Raw genomic sequence first — 22,907 nt, forward strand, 5'->3', positions numbered from 1 at the left:
TCGAGAACGGGGTGGTCACGTTGAGCACTTATTAAATTATTTTTTTGTTGAAATGTATGCTTTTATTTCCTTCTGAAAGGTATGTATTGACTGACATTATCAACAATTTTAATTTTTTTTCGTCTAATGGAGGCTCCACATAAAAATTCTTTAAGAGATAAAAAAGTTGCGTAATTGACTGGGAATGTAATAAAAAAAACCAACCGTCTGCATGAACGAATAAAAAAGTTCTGGTGTATTTAACATTCGACCTTGTAGCAATTGACCACTACCCCTGGTGGTTTTATGATAATATGTCCCTTTGAATGTACTCCGAGAAGCAAAAAAATTATACACCAAATTTCGAAGCAATCCATCTAGCTGTTTTCTACTTATTTTACAAAACTTAAAAAAAAACAAATTGAGACTTTAAGAGCTTGTATCTCCAGAAGGAGACAATTTCATATATAAGTAGATTACCATGAATCGATATATTTTTGACCAAGGAATATGTGGTTAAGCGTTGACTCCCTTATTCTGGGACACCCTGTATACACAGGGTATCCAAGATCAAAGTGCAAATATTTTAACCATGGTTTCTACTAATGAAATTAACAAAAACGCATTTTTTCTTTTTCTCCAAAAGTTGGTCGTTTAAGTTCTAGAGATCTTTGAATATGAGGCTCCATTTGGATAAAATAATCTGTGTTGGAAGAACCCTTCAAAGGAGTAAGTACTTTACTTGATTATACCTTTCATTGAAAACCTTTTTTGTCTCTTGGAGATTTTTCACAGAATGCGTCGTTTTCTCATAGTAGTTATTTTAAAGCAATTCTTATCTTCCTCGGATTAAACCTTGTCTGTCTAAAATTATTTATTGAATTATTTGAAACAAAATAACGAAGAATGAAATTGCACACTAAAAATTGTTCAAAGTGATCACGAGTTCCTGGACTTTTTTTAAATGATAAGGATGATACTTTTCTTGAGGTAACACTCTTTGAATACTATTCTTTTGGATCATTAAGTCATGCTCGGCATTTCTTAAACTACTAATTTTATTATCCTCAAAGTAATTGATTATTTCTTGCTTTTCATCTACCCCATGATGCTTAATATTATAATTTTCTCCTCGTTGAGGAGCGAAACTGCCAAACTCCCTCAACCTGATATGAACATCTGTAAACGTTCTTGCATTTGGAAGTTGTCGATTAGGAAATGGCTAATGGTAGAGAACTCTAGCTCTATGAGCATTTTGTCTGCACTCACCATAAATCAAGTGAATATCAACATATTTGGGATTACTAAACGGAAGAACCATCATAAAACAAATAAAAATGCATTTTTATGTTATTTTATAATTAAATATGACAATAATAGGTTTAACAACACCTAAAACATACTGCTAGTTGAACACAATATGCCAGAAAATGACAATCAGAATGATTTTTTTAACAGGGAGAATGATGTGGCTATTCGAGCCATGGTCTATTTAATAACAACAAATTCCTGCAATAAAAAGGCGTAAAATTTGGAATCGCTACTACGAGAACACGACGCATTCTGCGAAAAATCTCCATGGGCCAAAAATTTTTCTACATGAAAGGTACAATCGAGTAATGTAACCACTTGATCGAAATATTTAACAGTTAAATAAATATGGACCGTTATATACATAGTCCGGCCCTTATATCTATGTTATGGCAAAGCTGTATATTTCATTTTTTTGTTTGTGAATTGCTGCGATCGAAAAATGTTTGTGCACCACATTTCATGACAATTCGTCAAAGGGCTCTTCCAGCATAAATTATTTTATCCAAATGAGGCCCTATATTCAAAGAGCCCTAGAACTTAAACGAAAGACTTTTGGACAAAAAGAAAAAATACGTGTTTGTTAATTTCATTAGTAGAAACCACTGTTAAACTATTTGCACTTTGATCTGGGACACCCTGTATATAAATTTCATATATAAATATGTATAAAATTTTCGCGTTATTTTCATAACGCGGCAAATTTCCAACATCCAATAGCAGCTTCAGAACAATTAAGCACAATATCTACCGTTTTAGCTTTATTTAAAGCTAAATTTGATAAATTAAGTCGATTTTCCATTATTTCGCATTTAATGAATGTCCCCGAGCAGTATCATTCCTTTTTGCATCTTTGAGTCGTTGAACCAAGTTATTCCGGGTTTGAAATTATCCGAAGCCCATATTGACAGAATAGACCAAATTAGCAAAATTTCGTATTAGTTTCTTGATTTGTGGGAAATATCCTACATTTGTAGGCTTAAAAGCACTTTAGCAGAATATAAGCTTTTTTATCTTATTTAAGACTTAGTTTGATAATTTAGGTCGATTTTCGTATATCTCGTATTCGTATTTTATATTCGGAACAATATTATTCTTTTTCATTACTTTGAGTCAGTTTACCACTTTATTCCGGGCTAAAAGTTGTCAGGAATCAATGTTGATGGAATTAGCCAAAATAACACAAGTTCACATTACTTTGAAGATTCATGGCAAATCTAAGAAATCTGATAATTTATGAGCATTTAAATATTATTTTTGTTTTTTTTTAAAGATTTTTTAACGCTTGGTTTAAAACAATTGGTTGAATGCCATATACCTCGTAATCCTTTTATGTATTCGGAACAATATCAGTTTTTTCTGTCTTCAAGTCATTTTACCACTCTTGACCCGGCTTGAAGTTGTCAGAAACTTAGATTGATAGAATTGGCCAAATTAAAAAAAAAAACGCATTATTTTTAAGATTCCAAGTAAATTTGGACACTTACAAGCATTTAAGTATAATAATCGTGTTTTAACTTATTTGCAAATAAACAATTTGCTAATTTTAATCCATTTTCATTCGTATCGCATTCCGTACTGGCAATAATATTGTTTTCTATTTCTAAACTTGGTAGATATCTAAATTCAAATTCTTTTGTTAAACGCATTTATTATCCTTTCGTGTGACCTTTTTCCAGGCGACCAATCAGGGGACCTTTTTCCGGATTGTTGTCCTGGTAGTTGTTCGGTTGACCTCTTAGATGGTTGTTCAAGTGACCTGTTAACAGGTTCCAGTGCGGGTAATGATTCGGGTGACCTATCTACGGTAATCTTGTAAAGTTTCCGAAATACGGCCTATTAAGATCCTCAGTTTTTGCGATTTTTTGGTTCCAAAAATAACTGTTTAAAAAAAAACGTTTTTTCCAAGGCACCGCGATCCCAACTGAGATATCCACAGCAATACAGGATCCACATGACTTTATAAAACCGATAAGCAAAACATTGAAAATTTCGAAATTTTTTGGAAAAATCACAAAGGGGGAGAAGTACCTATTTTTTGTCATTTTTTAACCTTTGGACCGAAATAATTTAGGTAGATGTAATCCAATTGCCTTAAAAAATTACTCAAATTGATAATCTCAATGAGCTCTTTAAGGTGCCGCAAACCGCATACCAGCAATATCATAATTTTCTGCCTTTTTACGTCATATTATTACGTTATCAGAAACACAAATTGATGAAGTTGGCTGAATTAGCAAAATATCGCATTATATTCATGATTCGTGGCAAATCTCCAATATCTAGCAGTCATGAAGTAACTGAAGAGCACATAAGGAGAAAATTTACCACTTTGGCACATTTAAAATTTATGTTGGTAATCTGAGTCGATTTATATAAATTTGCTGATGATGTTACTGGTACTGAAAAATATAATTATTTTCTATTCCTTTATGTCATATTATTAGGTTATTCCAGTATTGAAATTATCAGATGCCCATATTTATGAGATTGATAAATTTAGTAAAATTTCGCATTATTTTCATGATCTGTGGAACATCTCCAACATCTGGTAACTTAGGTACATTTAAGGAAAAATTTGCCGTTTTGGTTCGTATAAAGGTTATTTTGGAAATTTGAGTCGATTTGTATAAGGATTTATATACAGGCACTCAATTACCTTTTCAATGTCAGCTTTGTTCGTAAGAAATAATGCTTGAAATACGATGTTATAATACCTTAAAATTGTAATAAAAATGATACGGATATTTTTGTTAAATAAGTTGAAAAATACGAATTATGTCAACCAGTATTTTTATCAAAATTAACAATTTTAACTGATCCAATGCTTTATTACCTCTATAAGCACTATTGTTTCATTTTATAATTATTGCACTATTTAAGAAAACGCGTGTTCCATACCTTCGTGCGAATTTTGGCTACAAAATTTCGAGAAACTTCATCTGTGAAAAAAAAAGCTCGTTCAAAATTTCATAAGAACAAGAGTTGCAATAACGGTGTTGATACACATCATGATGGAACTTACTTTAAACGCTAAAAAATGATCAGAGGTATCAAATATTCGGCGTACAACAATCTAGAGAGTATTAAAGTCACCTAAATTTCACTCTTATAAAATTAAGTTAGTCCAGGAACTAAACGAAGACGATAACGATCGACGTCTGGAATTTGGTGAAATCAATAGTCAACAAATTATTAACAATCAAGAATATCATTTCTTCTCATTTTTCCTAAATGGCGAAATTAACCACCATAACTACTCTTATTGGTTGTTCAACATTGCAAGACTTATTCGTATCTAGGAATTTTTGGAAATTATATGGTTGGGTCATTCTTTTTACTTGGATATCTGAACAAAAAAATCAATTTAGATTTATTTAAAAATGCCATTGATCCAGCATTAACACAAATTATTGGGTAAAATAATAGTCACCGAGCCGAAGACATCATTTTTCGACGAGATAGAGTTCCTCCGCACTAGGGGACTCGTCTAAGACAGTTTTTAAACGAAATATTTTGTCAATAATGAATTGAGAGAAAAGGATCTACCAAATAGCCTGTACGTCCTTGATTTGTTTCTGCTAAAAATTTTTATAGGGCTAGTTAAAATAAAAAATTAACGTGACACAATTTTAATCACTTGAAGACTGGCGGCAACGTATTTTACACGAATGTAAACCTATAACTCCACAAATGCTCAATAATCGTAGTAAACACTTTGATCAATGTCTCTTCTACCGTATGGAGGGCAGTGCTGGTCATTATCATCAACTAATAATTTTGAAATAATTGGTAAATGAAATCGATATCCTCGGTTTTAAACCTTAATTCCTTTAGAATTGATCATCTAAATAAAAAAAATAAGGTGAAATTGAATGCTCTTTTAAATAATATACAGGGTGTCTCTAAAACGTCTGTACAAAATTCTACCACAGATTTCTGAGGTCAAAACATGACGATTTAACCCAATTTACCGTAGTCCAAAAGTGGACGGTTTTCGAAATACAGGGCGTCAAAGTGAAAACAAAAAAAGGCAAAAAAATTAATTTCTTGGTTGGTAATGCTGCTATCTACACAAAATGTCGTATTGGGCGGTTTTTGGGGATAAGAAATCAGAATCCGTTTACATTTTCGATGCACAATGTAGAGGGCGTTGTCAGCGCTCGATGACCCCTCTTGAAAAGGGCATAACTTTTTCATCACCCGGTATAAAATTTATTTATGACTAAACTTGTGTTTTCCTACATTTTTTAAGGAAAAAAGGTCTCTAGTTAAAAATCTCTACGAGGCTTCCTTCTTGAGATATTTGAAGCTTAAAGTTCGCTGCATGTCTTGAACAATAATTTTAATGTACTACATATCTATTCTTACAGTTGGATGGAAAAAATCAAAACTTAAAAATAGGTTAAAAATTACTGGAAAATATAAATACCAAACATAAACACGAAAAAATTATACTTTTAGTAGATTTTCGAAATGACCACCATTGACTTGCATACAAAGATTAATCCGACGCAGATATTTTTTTTAGATATTTTATTCAAAGAAATAATCGAAAATTAAGTAAAGCGTGGAACAACAACATAAAAGTTTTCTAATCCAATAAATATTCAAAATTTCTTCTACCAACTTCAATACACTTTACAACACGTTTTTTAAACGATTCATGAACACATAATAATGTTTGAGTACTAATTTCCCAAGAAGCTTGCCTAATCCGTTGTTTCATATTTTCTGGGGTTGTCGGAATAGGCTTGTAAACTTTATCCTTCAAATATCCCCATAAAAAAAAATCTGGAGACGTCAAATCTGGCGATCTTGCCGGCCAGTTAACAAGACCATTCCGTCCAATCCAGTGTTCTAAATAATCACTATCAAGGATTTGTCGAGCACGCCTAAAAAAATGCGCTGGGCAACCGTCGTGTTGAAACCTCATGGAATGTCGCAATTCTAAATTCAGCTCTTCAAGTAAAACGGGCAATTTTCGCCTTAAAATTCGTTGGTATTTTTCCCCATTTAAGATCCCATCAATAAAATATGGTCCAATTAAATTTGTTCCTATGATTCCACACCACACGTTTACAGACCATGGATGCTGATGCTCAACCTGCCTTATCCATTTAGGATTGTCTACAGACCAATAATACATATTGTGGCGGTTAATTTGACCATGATTTGTAAAAGTTGATTCGTCAGAGAACAAAACTAACATAAAAAAGTTTGAGTTATCAATTATTTGTCTTTGAGCCCATTGACAAAATAACATACGATTCCGAAAATCTTCGCTGTGAAGTTCCTGATATATGGAAATACAATAAGGTTTTAATTTATGACGATGCAAAATACGAAAAACACTGTTCTGCGTTACTCTTGAATTTGATGCAATTTGTCGAATACTAATTTCTGGATTGTAAGCAATAGCAGCCAGGACATTGATTTCATTGTCTTCATTAGTTACGGTGTTTTTACGTTTCTTTTTTTGTTTATCAACATTCCCAGTCTCTTCAAACTGCCTCACAAGTCTTTTGAATGTAAACCTTGACGGCACAACTTTTTCTGGAAATCGTTCAGCATACATTGTTATCGTCCTTGAAATATCGCGACCAGTTTCTCCATAAATAAGGATCATTTAAATTTTTTCTTTTAATGAAAAACACGCCATTATTCTTCAAGTACTTCTTAATCACAAAGAAACAATTCGAACAACACCACTCAACTGCTACTATGATTTGAACATTTTATTTATTTACTAAACTTATCAATGAAATTTTATATTATCGGTTGTATTTTATTGAAACAATTTGTTTAAAAAAACTTGTAAGGCAATTTGTAAACCTGTGAACGTTAATAAATAAAATTTTGAAAATTTATTGGATTAGAAAACTTTTATGTTGTTCCACGCTTTACTTAATTTTCGATTATTTCTTTGAATAAACTATCTAAAAAAGCGTTGAATCGAAATTTTTTTCAAACAAATGTTTTTCAGTTTTTAGTGATGTATCCATTTTTGTCAAAAAAATCTAGGGTTTCCATTAGAAAAAATGCGAATGACCTTGAAAAGGCCTTCTAAATGACAGTTTTTTTGAAAAAAAAACGTCAAAAAAAGCGCTCCTTTATCCCAAACAAACATTATTTGAAACATTTTTTTATTAAATATATAGTTTTCGAGAAAATCGTATGTGCATGATAAATCGAACATCCTGTATACTACTCTACGTAACTACCGTGTGTCCCTGGATAGGTGAACCGATCCATGTAAAGGGTAAAAAAATGTTTATTTAAATTTTAATTTTTTAGGGTTCAGCCTTATTTGGTTAAAGACTAATTTCTAACATAATATTATATCAAGAATGTTTTGAAAATTTTCAAAAAAACCTACATATTTTCTTGCAAAGTGTCTTTTCTGTATCAAGTAGGACATAATGCTAATAAAAAAAGTTATTTAAAATAGAGACCTAAGCCCATACACCAAATTTGAAAGTCCTCGTCCAAGATTGATTTCTCACATTTATTGTATTTCCCAAATCAAAAAACTTTATTAGATTATTGCATAATTTCTGTCATTTTTCATATAGTAATTTTTGATGTGCAATAAACTTCATTGGGTTATTTTTAGGACAACACTTCTAATTTGGTTGTATAATGTCTTTAGTTGTCTTTAAGACCATGTAACCTTCAAACTGCTCTTAGGAGTTTTTGGGATTTAAGGCCTTAAACATGGTCTTTGATGGAACTCATCTGAAGCACTGCATAGTTCATGAGATTCAAAAGGATAAAAATACAATTGTGACTACGAAAAAAATTGGTGTAGCATCTTAAGGAAGAACATTATAGATATTAGGACTTTAAGGAGAGTTTGCAAAACTTCGAGCAGAAAATTTTGCTCATGCTGACAGATGCTCTAACTTTTATAACAATACTCTAAAGGCTATAATAATGGAAGACCCATTGTAATCAGTAGAGAAATAGAGAAAAAGGTGGGCTCTAATCATACCATAGTATATCAGCATATAAAGACATAATGGTATGTTAAAAAATTTGAGCTTGGGGTACTGTAAGAATTAAGCAAAGCTAACTTGGTAACCCATATCTCCATATAATCTGCATTGCTCGCAACTTTTTTTATTCTGATTAGTTAGTGAATAGGAAAAATGGATTACATATGATAATCCTGTTAGAAAAAAGGCCAAATGTTTTCTATATCAGAAAAATCCAGTGGTCCCTAAATCCCATATATATCAACAAAAATGAATGCTCTCTATTTGGTGAGACAAAAAAGCACCTATACATAATGAGCTTTTGCCACATAATCAAAACATTGCTGTTGATATTTGGTGTGATCAATTATCATGATTGGAATAAAATTAAGGAAATAAAACCAGCATTTGCCAAGCACAGAGGTGTTGTGTTTCATCATGACAACACCCGACGACATATTACTCTTAAGACAAAAACTAGACCAATTAGACTCTAAAGTTTTTTCTCTCTCACCTTATTTTCCATATCTGGCAGCATTAGACTACCACTGGTCTTTGTCACTACAAAATTTTTTAGATAGGAAAAAATGTTATACTGAAAATGATGTCAATAATGCATTGATAGAACTCTTCAGCCAAAAAAAAATTAATTTTTTTCTTACGACCGAGATCAATACGCTGCCCTTTAAGTGGAGATAAATTATTGATAATCATTGACATAATGTTAACACTTAATTAAGTATCTTTTCAAAGTTGTGGAAATTTCAATTTTCTTCAAAAGTACAACAGTAATGATGCAACAACCTAATTTTAAAATATATTTATCAATTTTTGTTTTATTAAAATGATAAACTATTATCAGCAGATAAATTTTAAAATGACAAATAAAAATTTTAAATTCTCATATAGGCTTAAAGCACCATCAAATCTCCTCCAAAATTGGTACATTTTTCAATATGGCATCAGAATTCTTTAAAAGCTGCTTCTACATGTTCTCTCGGAATTAATTAAACTGTCTGTATTATCCAGTTTTTAAATATATCTGTATCATTTGAAATATTTTCTTCATAACTTATTTGTTTCATTCTTGCCCAAACTCAAAAATCTATAATCTTAAGGTCTGGGGATCGGGGCAGCCAACATGTCTGGTTCACTCCCCCAAACAATCTTTCATTAAATTGATTATTTAACTGATCAATAATCATTTGTGTAGAATGGGTAAGACAACTTTTATTTTCAAAGAATATTAAAACTAAGTTCATCAATAAACCTTTGGAAAATTTGTAAATAAGTATGCTAATTTAAGTATTCTTCAATGAAAAAAAGTGCTAATAATCCATGGACCTGTTTATATGACCCGGCTCACCAAACAATCATATTTTTTAAATATTAGCTTTTAACATTAATTACATCACATGGGTTACTTTCCTTTCAATATGGAAAGTTTTACTTATTTATGTATAGAATTTCAATGCCAATCTTAAAATAGCTGCTCCTGGTAGCTTCAGTACCACAAGAACCACCAAAATTCCAGATAATATGAGTCAAGTAGTTTAGTTTTTTGCGTTAAAGTTAGCTAGGTTCAATATCTACTGAAAAAGTGTCCTTTATCTGGTACATATGTTATTTTCCAACAATAATTTAATTGCAGAAGTAGACACGGACATTATTCTCACCTTTACTTATCTTCTAGTTATGCATTTTTTCTGCCAAATAGTTAAAAACTTTAATGTGGTTCTTCAGACAGCTGGCTTATAATTTTCAAATTTCTCTGGAAATAGAAATTTATTATTATTTCAATTTGGACTTTTAAATCTAAATATAATTTGTCATTATGCTGTACATATGTAATTGTTATTTGTTTTATTTGCATATTTTATTATATCAATTTTAATAATCTATACTGCGTGACATAAAAAAGAGAACACCCCGTAAAAATTATTTCATTTAAATAATTTTGGGTACGTTTGTTTCTTACGCTGAAACAATTACTTCATTAAAAAATTTAACAAATTTAATTATAAATAAAAACAAAAAAAAAATTAATAATTTGTCGTCCACCGCGGTCTTATACATTCCTATACACGTTTAGGCATGGATGTAATGAAGTAACTGATGTCCTCTTGGGACATCTTATTCCAGGTTAAATGGACAGCATGACAGCGCCGCTAGGATTTGTGGGGGATGAGATAAATTATGCAACTTTCTACCTACAATATCCATTACATGTTCAATCGATGAGTAGTTTGGAGATCGAGATGGACGAGGTAGCAAATTGATTGCATTTTTGCCCTTTATCGCTCCAATGGAATCATATGAGTCCTACGTGAACAGTAGATCCTTGAGTTGGGACACGATGCCCTGGAAAGGCACTTTTCTCAAATAATTGCTTTCGGCGCTAAGAAATCGAAAAAATTGAAAACATCAATAATGCTGCATCTCATAAACTTTATAAGATATCTACAAGCAGTTTGCGGTATTTTATTGAGATCGTCGGGATGATTACATTAAGTTATAAAATGACGTTTTTTAATGACTAAATTATTTAAAATACAACCAATTAAAAAGAGATATAAAATTTGCTGAACACATTGGCGTATATGATAGACCACTTTAACCGAAATATTATGCTGAGTATTACAAATTTTTTGTAATAAAAAAGGAACCATGATACCCATATCTCCGCCACTGGTTAATGATTAAAGTTGATAATTTTTTAATTATACCTGCCAATATGGTAAACTCGTGTATGGAATTTGATAAAAAAAAGTGTAAGTCATTTGGAAGTAATTTTTTTTCTTAAACTTTAGTGCCTGGAATCTTGAAACTCAAAGGCAATTAGGATTTTTTAGTTTAATTTGACATTTGTTTATATAAACATAATTTCTGATTTTATTAAGAACCTACAGTAAGCAGTTGGCAGAAAAATTCTAATGCACACTGTGTATACGGGTTTTTTACAATTCACACTTCCTGTTTCTGTTAATTGATGTAACAGTAGTTTGAAAGTCAAATTGTGGATCATTTCGGTCAGAAAATTTTTGAACATGTACTCGTGATGCAAGTAAAGTACTCCTAAAAATATCTGTAGTTCTTCCAATTTTTATCCTCATATCAAATACGTTTCCAAGAATAAGTAGATAATTCTCCTCGTGTCGGTTATCGTTCAAATCCAGGTACTAGCAAATAACATTAACATGAACTCAAAAAGCGATAATAACGATTTAAGTGAATTAAGTCAAATTATTTTTCTAACCAGTTTTTTGCTACCAACTATGTCCGACAGAGAGGCGGACGCGATTTTTACAAAAACTCTTTTTTTTATACTGAAAATGATAAATCTGTCTACTGAGCCCCACAAAGCTTCTTAAGGCAAACTCAGCCTGAAAGTAGATCCCAAACCTGAACTGAATTAGTGACTGAGCTCGAGTGCCTGTTGTCTATATCTGTCTATGAAGGAGACTTTTGGACTCTTTTGCGAGTACTACTCATAAACTATTCTGTGGTTCATATTATTCCCTGTGGGAAATGGGAGAACATATAGTGGTAAGTAAACATAGGGAACCGTCCGGATATAGTTAAATTTGCAAGATCGTTCAAGAGGTGGTGAATGCATGTTTAGCCAGTACAGAAAACGAAGCTTTCCCAGGATAATGATAATTTTTCCGGTTACTAAAAGAAGTCCAAATGAAACAAATTGGAGGTAGTAATAAAGCATATATTTATGACCTAAAGCAGGTACAAGTTTTAAACATATAGCTGTACTGTTATACTTGCTAACACATACGCCTTTAAATAAAATATTCACAAAATATTATTATACGGATGTCGTTAACGAAATACTTCCAAAATGCAATGTGGTGACCCAATATCATAATTGCTATATTATACAAACCTACAAATTAATACACATGCTTATTAAACACTTAAAATAGTTATCTATTTACAACAAACTACACATTAACCACTAATAACTAGTCACATTCATGCACACAAGAAAGATCACATTCGCGCGTCAAACCGAAAATAATTTAGCAAAATACTGAATTATTGCAAAGGAGATTCCGAAACGTATATGTTAAGTATTATGCTAATTATACAAGTAGGTATGTAAAACTTATAAATGCTCCTATTTTAACTAGCTTCCTATTGGTTTATCTGAACGACCGTCCTAATACTCGAAATAGAGTCCAACAGAGTTGTTCGAACAATCCCGGAAAAGAAAATTTCACTGACCATGCCCTACTCCCTTAACAAAATGGCGCAAATTCTTTAATACATTAAAAAACAAATATGACAAAGACTAGATTTCCCATTGCGTTCTCAAACTCGCACTTTGGATAACCCTGCAAGAAGCCTTTAAGTACCTATCAACGAAGTTCCTCCTTAATACTCTACTTACCACGACACGATGGCACCATAATTTGATATGTCTTACTTAAACAATCAAGTAAACACAAAATCAAAAGAAAAAAATAAAGAGGGAGACAGCGAAAGCAACAGTAAAATTTTGTTAACCAAACAAATACAATAAATAAAAGTATAAATATTATACATTAGTAGACCGGACGGTTTTCGATGCCTCCCCCTCGTTTCTATCAGCCTTCTTCTCTAATGAGTATTTGAGAGCTGCTATTTACCACCAAAAGGGAGTGAGTTTCCGTGGTAAGCAACATCTCGCAGTTGAGTATCTAAGCCAGTAGAAACTCATGGAATAATTTACAATATATGTCAAATTAATAAATAAACCCTACAACAGTGCAACAGCCTCCAGTCTCCAACCGATCATTTAGAACTAACACAATCCGTAATGTACACAACAAAATTACGTTTTAAGTAACTGAACAGATCACAGTCTTGTGCAAAACAACGTCATTTGTATCCTAACGACTGCGCCAACATTGGCACATCTTCCTTTTACCGTTAGTTATAGTAGAACAAAACTGTGCAGAACTCCAACAAAAACTCGAAACGAGTTTCTGACCCGAAAGTTATTATTAGGCTTAAGGTTAAAATAAAATTAAAATAAATTATGACAGCTCTCCGATACGCCACTACAACTGCCTCAGTCTTCTTTGGTAAATTAGGTAACCTGGGCGAGAGCCCGTAGTTTCCGTTTTCCCCTTCCCTGGTTCCACCGGTTTCCGAAGAATTAACTCGTCATACTATGCTTCTTTTTGTGCCGCAGCTTTCTGCAGTCCTTGAGCGAGCAACAAAAGTCCGAAGAGTTGATCTTCTCCTTCTTCTTCTTGAAGTCCTGAAGCTTCTTGCAGGTGGGCATGTCGCAGTGTTGGCGGCTGCATTGGGGCGTACCATTCTGTAAGAGACGAGAAGAAAAGGTGAAGAATTCAATTCCAAATATCCAATTCAAAAGTATTAATAAATTTCCAGTACAGGAAAAGCAAAACTCGACTATTCACGTTTTAATAAATAACGCAGCTAATCGGTAGAAACTTTTTTATGGACGTTCATAAAACATTTAATAGTGTCTGGCAAAGTGGTCTACTTTATAAACTTCAAACGCCAAAATTCCTATTTCGTATTATTAAAAAAGAAGGCACAAGTAGACGTAGCCTTAACTTACTAAACTTCCCTTCGCAACGACTCAACACCGCTTCTCCCACAAAGTGGTGTTTGGTCATTACTTCACTTTTATGAATTGCGATTTAATTTTAATTAATTCACACACGAAAATGGGTCACTAATTATAATTTATCTTTAATTATTAATTAAACATTGAGATACGAGTAATTAAGATACTCACCTCGCATTTACAGGTAACACACTTGTACTCCCCCAACGAATCAATGTACGGATGATATTCGCTGCCATTGGGGAACGGCTTCTTTGCATTGTTGGGATTTTTGCATCCGCCCTCCTCCAAAATCTTGGCTGCGATAGTTTCCTTCTTAGAGTACTCACTGCCATGATCCTTGACCGATCTTCCGTTATTCCGGTCCTCTGGTGCAACATCGTCCGACATGGGATCGTTGGCGTCAGGTTTCTTGCAATTCTTGCAACAAATCTTTTCGTTTTCGTTCAAGCGAGTGCATCGGATCTCGTAATCTTTGGGATCACAGTAACATTCTGTACACAAGTCGAAGCCATAGGGGATCATGAAGGGATGGAATTTCGTTCCTGGGAGATACGATCTATGAGCAAATAAATAATGCTGTTAATATTACCTACGGAGATTGAAGAGTAACTTACTTTCCACTCAAAGTACACTTTTGGCCATTATATTCTCTGGCGGGGATGGAGTTGTTGACGCAAACGGGACAGCACTCCCCTTCAATTGTGATCTTCTTCCCAGCAGGACAGCTGCTTGGAGCGCAGGGCATCATGTCGCATTTGGGGCTCCCGTTTTGACAATAGCACATTTGACATGGGTTCTTAGAAGACACCCACACCTCCTCATGCTTGTAAAATTTTTCCTCGAAAAAACACTCGCCGGTAGTAATGATTTGCGGAAGGTTGTCGTAAAGGCTTAGGATACTGTTTTCTGTTGGCACGTAAGGCCTACAGGGCGGTGGAATGGAGACCTAAGACAACGTACCTCAACTTTTAAATAAATTCGAACGGGAGTGTCTGATTTTTTTAGTACACATTCCCCAATACCTCAATCAACAATTGAGGATTGTGTGTGTTTTGCTCACCTTGGTAATTGTCGCCAAAAGCAGGACCACCTTAGAATGAGAATCTTTCACCTTCAGAAAATTGACCCCGTTCTGAAGTCTGGTCAGTTCCTCTCTGCTCAACACTTCCACTGGAGACCCCTCCACAGAATTTCCGTTAAATGTGTCGAGATCTTTGATAATAAATGGTGCCCCTGGAGCGATAATTGGGTACAATTCCATCCAAAGTTCCATTTTCCGCTCTGGACTAAGTCCTGTGATCGAGACATCATAATGTAGATGACAATCATTATCCACGGAAATCCAGGCAAGTCCCACCGTGGCTGTGGACAGATTCATGTACTCCCTCTTCAGCAAATAGGGGGCGGGTGCATCCCGAGCTTCATCTACAGGTTTAGCGATCAGTTTGCCTTTGATCAGACTATTATCGCTGGTGGTGGCCACATTGATAGCTAGATCTCCCGCATAAAGCGGCTCGAGCACTCTAGGAGTAAGTTTCTCTAAGGTTCCATTAGCCCAGCCATCTCCGTGGAAATATGGAGTTAAATCTTCCAATTCGGTCTTCTTTTTGGTGCTCAAATCTATGAGAGTGATGATTGGAGGATTTTCTTTGGGGGGTAATTTGTCTATTTGGATATTGTAGATCAAGGAACCAGCATTATTCAAGTACAACCAAGCCATTCCAGAGACTCCGTCAGGATTTGCTGCATTGGAGGATGATAAAGTTGACTGGAATATTTCACATGAGGCCTTAGTCATGATATTGCCGCTCAGTTTCAGAGCTTCGGGCTTTGATACAGAAGTCACACTTAAGAGAATGCGACCTCTAGTCAAGTAGCGTAGATGCGCTTGCGTGATTGTAGCACTCACATTGACCACATTAATATCTGTGGCGGGCTTCGAGACTGTGATAATTTCTTGGAGGACCAGCTGCTTCTTTTCATCCATGGATAAAGTGATGTTAATGGGGGCACTCGATACTTCGGAATGCAGGAAAAGTCCATTAAAAATGATTGCCACATTAATGGAAGGTGTCACTGAGGTTGATATTGAAACTATCGCAGTACCCCCAGCTCCGGTCATAGAAAGAGTGTCTGTCCCAGGAGCAGGCTCCAAAAGAGCGCTCAAAAGTTCAGTTTGTAAAGCACTGTTCCTCAATATCTGTCCACTTAAAGTAAACTCAGCCTGATCTTTAACTCCCCACACTAACATAGCATACATCTTCTGCTGCTTCAACAGCTTTCGATAATCCTTTGCTAAGCGCTTCCAGACCCCACAAACTTTCCTGGATGCATTTTGATAGAGGCTGTTAACGAAACCTCCGCTATGGGAGAGCGTAAACTCCTCCAAGATATTTCCTTTATCGTCCAGAAATTGAAGGGATTGGGGGCGAGCTGCATTTTCGGAGATGTAGAAGGAGTAGTAGAGGTTGCGCTTGTGGACATTGAATCTTCCTGTTGCCACCACGTTGTTCTTGTTAAGGTCGCTAATTGGCTTCCCGTATTCATTCTTAGCGGAGAGAGATGAGCGCCCAGTGAGAAGAGCCACGAAATCTGAAGGAGAATTGTTAGTTTAGTGGAAGAGGTAGATGATGCAATTGATTCAGAACCAGAAGAAACCAGAATTATGTCAAAAGAAATAAACTGCATTTTAAAGTATACTTCCTTTGAGCAGTTCTCAGGAATTAATAAAGTTTATGTTATGTGAGGAGAAAATGTGTGGGAAATATGATTGTTACTTACGTTTATTGTTCTTCTCCTCAGGTTCCACAACAGGCGGTGGGATGATATCTTGATTCTCGTCAGGACCTGAAATTTGAAATAAAAACCTTAGTGGGAGTTCTTAATGAACATGGGCGGATAATAGTAATTAATCGTTCAATAGATCCGATCGATAATGGCAACGTAGACGTTGATTGGTAATGCAAATGATATTCCGAACATTCCTTAAAAATTACGGCCCACGAATTTATAGCCGGGATAATACAGAACTTGGAGAATGGCTCTGTTTGCCAGTTTAAACGTTCGATTATCAATAGATAATAAAATTGATATTAAAGCAATAATAAGGAAGATACATCGTAGGCGGAAAGAATGAATTAACTTTAAGCCCGTTTAGGAACAAATAGAAAGTTTTGAAAAGAAACATGCGTCGACAGATCTGATACAACATCACTTATAAGGCAAAGTGAGGGGCCAGCACACAGAGACGTACTTTGTCGCACTCAATAATAATTACAGTTATTAAAAATCTGATCGGGAAAAAATGTATCTTCAATAGCAGGCGGAAAGACAAATTTTCTTTTCGGAAGGCATAAATTTTTTAAATCGGAGAGAAAAAATCTGTACTAACCGAACGCAGTTAGGTTGAACTAAATCATATCGTGCAGTCGACATTACCCTTCCTGTTAACTTCATAACAAATTATTATTTTTCAAAGAATTCAAAAGTAGCATTAAATAGAACAAAAAATGCTATATATTGACTTTGTTTATTTTTTTAAATGTTGCTTAAATTGGAACATAGATCAAGTGACATCTCAAGATATGGTCATTCAAAATTGCATTCAGTGATGTATTGTGATTCAAAATATATCGATTAGTCTTTGAGGAAAACGGCTTTGCAAATAAAAATTTGCAATACAAACTCCGTTAAATAGTACGTAAATAATAATTTAAAAAAATTATTGATAGGAAATTGGTTACTTTCGATTTTGTGTTCGCAAGCAGTCTTTGGTTGAAAATAGTGATAAATAACTAAATAAAAGTAACCAAGGACTATTTGTGAACGCAAAATCAATAACAAAATTATTTCCTTTCAAGAAACAAGTATTTCCGTTATTTGACTGTTTTTGTATTATTTAACTATTTAAGTGAGTTTGTACTGCATTTTAGAATAAATTTATAGTTGTTTTTCTCAAAAATTAATCGATATATGTATTTTAAACCGCAATACATTATTAAATGTAATTTGGAAAAACCTTTAATTTAAAGTGTCCTTTGGCCCATATTTCAATTTAAAAAAAAATAGCCCACTTTGCGTTACCGATTACGTAAGAAATATTTTAAAAAGTAAACAAAAACAAAAAAAAATGTGTTTTTATCCAATTCATATATTTGAAGTTTGAAAATGTAATAATTAGTTAAAAAGCTAACGGCAAGGGGGGTTATTGAGACTCGCACGGTATTTCAGTGCCGAATCTAGAAGTAAATAAGTCCTGGTACTGCAAACCCACTTTCAATCCATGTGGCGACGATATTGAATGCATTTCGATGAGATTCTTGTTTGGCTAGTTTTCTACTTATAATTAGTCACATACAATCTCTGCATGAGTTGCTAAATGGATAATTTGAAGATCAGGTAGTTCATAAATTTTTGAACCATTTAATTGCAAGACAAAGTTACTAATTCACAAATAGTTTTAACTTCTGTGCCATTTACTCTTGTTTCTTGTCGTGAGACTTCAATTCACAATTAATCCTCGTCTGACAATTCTTCAAAAATTTTTGGTAGAAATCGGAAATAGTATTAACATATCTCTTCAGGCAATGCGGAGAGTTTTGAAAAAAACATAAATATCATCTATTCAAAATTAATATAAATCATATGTGAAAAATTTCCCAGGAGAGTCATTTCAAACAATGGACACATAGGTTGGCCGGCACGTTCACCAGATCTCTCCCCCATTACATTATTATTTATGAGGAATTGGAAAAGTGGAGCCGAGGTCCTCATGATGGAGTTCCAGAAACAGTTATTTATTCTACGATACGAAGACTGAAATTATACAGGATACGGCGCGGGAACCAGGTGTATTTTGAATGAGTAATATTCTACCGTTCACAATGGAAATGTTGTGCTCTGATAGGCATTTCATTATTTGGCTCATAGCATTTTGTTATTATCTTTCAGTTGCCACTAGGGAGCCGTCATAGATATTAGAACACTGAATGTTCACTTATGATTGTTTTGTTAGGAGTGGTGAGGCGTCTGTGACTGCACTTTAGATTTGGCGAAATTTTATGTCCTCCTCGGTCGCCTGACCTCTCCTTGTGTGATTTATTTTTATGGGATATCTGAAGATACATATATAAGAGGCTATGTCTCGTACATTAGAAAAATTAGAAGAAGCAGTACGACATCAAATCACCGAAATCAACAAAGACCTGCTGCAACGCTATCAACATTGCGCTAATGAGAATGAACAGGACATGTCAGACGTATTTTTCTGTTCACGATTATAAAATCTTATTTTTTCGACTATGCTGTTTTAATGAAAAAAAAACAAATTATATATTCAAAACTAATGATTATGTAATTATTTCAAAAACACTCGATTCTCATGCCGCACCCTGCATAAGTTTACGTCTAAAAATATGAGATTGCAATGGCGAGTAGAGATTAATATGGAAATTCATCTTCACTTCGATTGCTACGTCTAAGATGAGACTCGGAGTGAAGTGAGAATGTGAATAGAGAGAAGGATCTGCGTCATCATTTGGTTCCCACAGTCTCCTTATTGGGGAATTTCAGAAAGACTAAGAACTGATACTGTAAGCTTGCGATTCATAAGGTATACAGTCGTGTTGAAAGTCAAGACTAATTGACTTAAATTTTCTAGATCCATTGCCAATAAATTCGATTGAAACTAGATTAATTGAGCCTAGGGTTAATCACATACTGGAGAATACTGTGTAATCGATTGAACAATTACGGGACTGTTAGCGATTTTGAATGCAATTAGACTTGAAATCGGTCCATAACTAAACCGAATGGTCTCGTGTAAACGTGCCTGCAAGAAGTAGCAGTAACCACCAACAAATGATTTATCAATCGGTTTTGCGATACATATCTTTGTTAAATGCCAATTATCTTCCGTCAGCTTAAGCATTTAATGCATTCGAAGCATTTTCCGCAGCCAGACATAGTAAAAGGTCATTCTCTTGAGTAGAATTAGCTTGTGTGGTCTGGCCTAGCGCCGGTATTTATAGACGAAATTTCAGCCGTTGTCTTTTTGCGACAGACACGCCTGTCTGCAAATATCTCAGCACAAAAAAAACCAATGAGACTCATGCAGAATAATTTACATTTTAGCGAGAATGTGCCTTAGCGACCGTATAGCTAGGCTGCAAATCTAAACTAGGCTGATTTATTGGCGGGAAATAACATGTGGTCCCATACGCGCGTTTCGGTCAAATTATAACAAGTACAGGTTTTCGTGTTCGTCTTTATATGGCATATAAAACCAGTGTAAACGAAGACGACTGAGTGCACAGTCTCACCTTGCGGGCGCCAGTCAGCCGTTCTTAAATACATTTATCAAACGGCCAACCTGTCGGCAAACTCATTGACTATGCTAGATCAGATTAATGTATGCGCATATTACGAGAAAATCTTATTAATTTACGTGGAAAATCAATCAGAAATCGCTTAGTTCAGTTCGGAACCAGGGGACACTTTTTGCGCTCAGACGCAGAATATGCATGAGACGCTTGGTTCAGCTTCGAGGTAGAAATCTCGAGAAAATAGGCCAAAATCTCTATAGTTTATCATAGTATTTTACTTTTATGTCTTAATAAAGCACTTAAAACTCCTATTACCTAGACACCCTGCATTATATAGATCTTAATTAAGTACGAAGACGAAGTTTAAAGGGCGAATCTTCGAAGAATATTTAGTAAAATTTCAGCGTTAACATGTCACAACGACTAGTTCTTGAAATACAGAGCGTACAAATTAAAATGATAATTTATTTTCTTCCGACAAAACTTGGCATACCGGCAAAGTTCGTGGTGGAACACTCGAATATTTACTGAGTTTTTTGTTACTGATAGAGAGCGCCAAATCTTATAATTCTACTATGTACGTCCCAAAAGTAATGAGAATAAATGTTTTACAACCGATGCGACAACACCGCATTATGCTGGATATGACTACATGTGAGTGAAAGGAATGACAAAAATATTCGTGTATTCCCACACCCACCCCGCAATCCAGATATGTGAACATGAGACCATGTGATTTTTGTTTTAAGTCTTAGCCGAAAATTGACAGGTCGCCATTACAGAACAATGGAAAACATCCAAAGAGGCACAATGTAGGTGTTAATAGCTTAACGAAACAAGACTACCAGAATTGTTATTAGTAATGGCAGAATTGCTAGAAATGTGTACATTCCAAAGGAATATACGAGGATAGTTTCAGAAGTACCCGACTTAATACTTAAAAAAAAGGGAAATTATTACATTATTTTTCGACACTCTCCTTTGAGATTGACACACTTCTCCCAGCGATGTTCTATGACTTCTATACTCCCTTTACGGTAAGAAACTTCAAATGTTTCAAGACAGGCACCGGATTTCACCTCTTCATTATCAGTAAATCTCCACCAAGCTATTTTTTCAAGTATGGAAATAGAAAATAATCTGATAGGACTAAATCTGGAAATTAGGGAGGACGAGTATAAAATTCAAAACCTAGTTGATTGATTTTGGTTATCGCGATGGCGAAAGTGTGAATTGATGCGTTGTCTTGATGAAACAAGGGTTTCTTTTTTGCCAAATGTTTATCATTTTTTTAATCAAACGCTCCAAAAAATTTGTTTAATATTCTACGTTTGTTGTTTTACTTATAGGGAGAGAGTTAATAAAAATTATTCCACGTGCATCCCCAAACAACTGACGCCATCATCTTTCCTACAGATAAAAAGGTTTTCGCCTTTTTTGTAGACGATTCTCTTTGAGTTGATTGTTTTAACTGGTTTTTCGTCTCAGGTGTGAAATACTTGACCACGTTTCATCCATGCTTACAAACTGATGCAAAAACTCGGTTTTATTGCTGTTGAACTTTGTCGAACACTCTTTTGAAACATCCTCAAGGCACAGTTTTTGATCAATTGTGAGTAATCACAACACCCATCTTGCGCCCAACTTTCTTATATCCAATTGTTGGATCCAACTGCGATGTACAGTACTTTTTGAAATTTCTGAGTTTCAATACAGTTTTGTGAATTTTCATTACAACATCTGAACTGTTATTGGGTCAACTACTACGAAGTCCGTCTTGACAGTTTGTGCGACTGAAATTAAATTACGTCACTTAGTATTTTACAATTGATAACGAACGACCAGATTCTTTCAAAGTAGAATCGAAGTTGGACTATGACTTTTTGAATAAAAGTAATAAATCACGTATCGATGAGCAATTTTCCCATGTTCACAAAATTTATAAACCTTTCACTAAAACCGGCTCTTAAACAAACACAATTCAACGTAACATCCTCTAGGTTTAGACATAAGGTGTTGTAATAAAGGAAAATTAAAAAAAAAATTAATCTACAGTATTGGCTATAATGATTGCAACTTTTAAAATTTTTTTATATTTTTGTTCAAATTGAAGGAACAAAATGCGTCACTCTGTACATACATATTTTATTGAACTACCTTTACTTATCAGAGAAAAGTAATGTATTATCTCTTCTTATCTTCATTGGTATAAACAAATTATGTTTCTATGCTGGCCAAAATTATTGGAACTAAATTGTTTTGCTCAAATAATTAACTATAACAGTGAAAAATAAAACACATTTTTAATATTCAATGTATTATCCTTTATGCCTCACTACATCTGCCATTCTATTTATTTATTCTAGCATAGAATTAATTCATTTCTCAATTATAGCTGGATCCATTTCTAACCAAGCTTTGAATAGTAATTCAAATAGTTCCGTTGCATATTTAACTCTTCGGTCCGGAATTTTCTGGTCCAAGATCTCCCACAAGTTTTCAATTGGATTGAGATCAGAACTATGGAACGGCCACTTCGTAACAGGTATTTTTTGCTGTTCTAACCATTCTTTGGCCAATTTTGAAGCATGCTTTGCATCGTTATTGTATTGAAAGCGGAATTTAAGCGGCATGATCGCACTTGTATGAGGTTCCAAAACGTTCCTCGAAACGTCTGTATGTAAACTTGTTCGTCCTTCCCTCAATTTTGTGTACAGGACC

At 34.2% G+C, this 22,907-nt stretch overlaps 1 protein-coding gene across 3 annotated transcripts in view; it reads right to left on the bottom strand.

The window, feature by feature from the left end:
• Positions 1-11,969: 11,969 nt before the first annotated feature.
• sog (short gastrulation) overlaps positions 11,970-22,907 on the bottom strand; it is a 74,301-nt gene continuing 63,363 nt past the window's right edge. For all 3 annotated transcript variants that reach the window (XM_066289943.1, XM_066289944.1, XM_066289942.1), the window contains exons 4-8: positions 16,645-16,710; positions 14,924-16,455; positions 14,478-14,809; positions 14,032-14,419; positions 11,970-13,584 (exon numbers count right to left, since the gene is read on the bottom strand). In XM_066289943.1, the coding sequence (XP_066146040.1) occupies positions 13,420-13,584; positions 14,032-14,419; positions 14,478-14,809; positions 14,924-16,455; positions 16,645-16,710 (2,483 nt within the window). In that variant the 3' untranslated portion in view covers positions 11,970-13,419. The remainder of the gene's footprint in view (positions 13,585-14,031; positions 14,420-14,477; positions 14,810-14,923; positions 16,456-16,644; positions 16,711-22,907) is intronic.

Source organism: Euwallacea fornicatus, chromosome 14, assembly GCF_040115645.1.
Source record: "Euwallacea fornicatus isolate EFF26 chromosome 14, ASM4011564v1, whole genome shotgun sequence".
Lineage (NCBI taxonomy): Eukaryota > Metazoa > Arthropoda > Insecta > Coleoptera > Curculionidae > Euwallacea > Euwallacea fornicatus.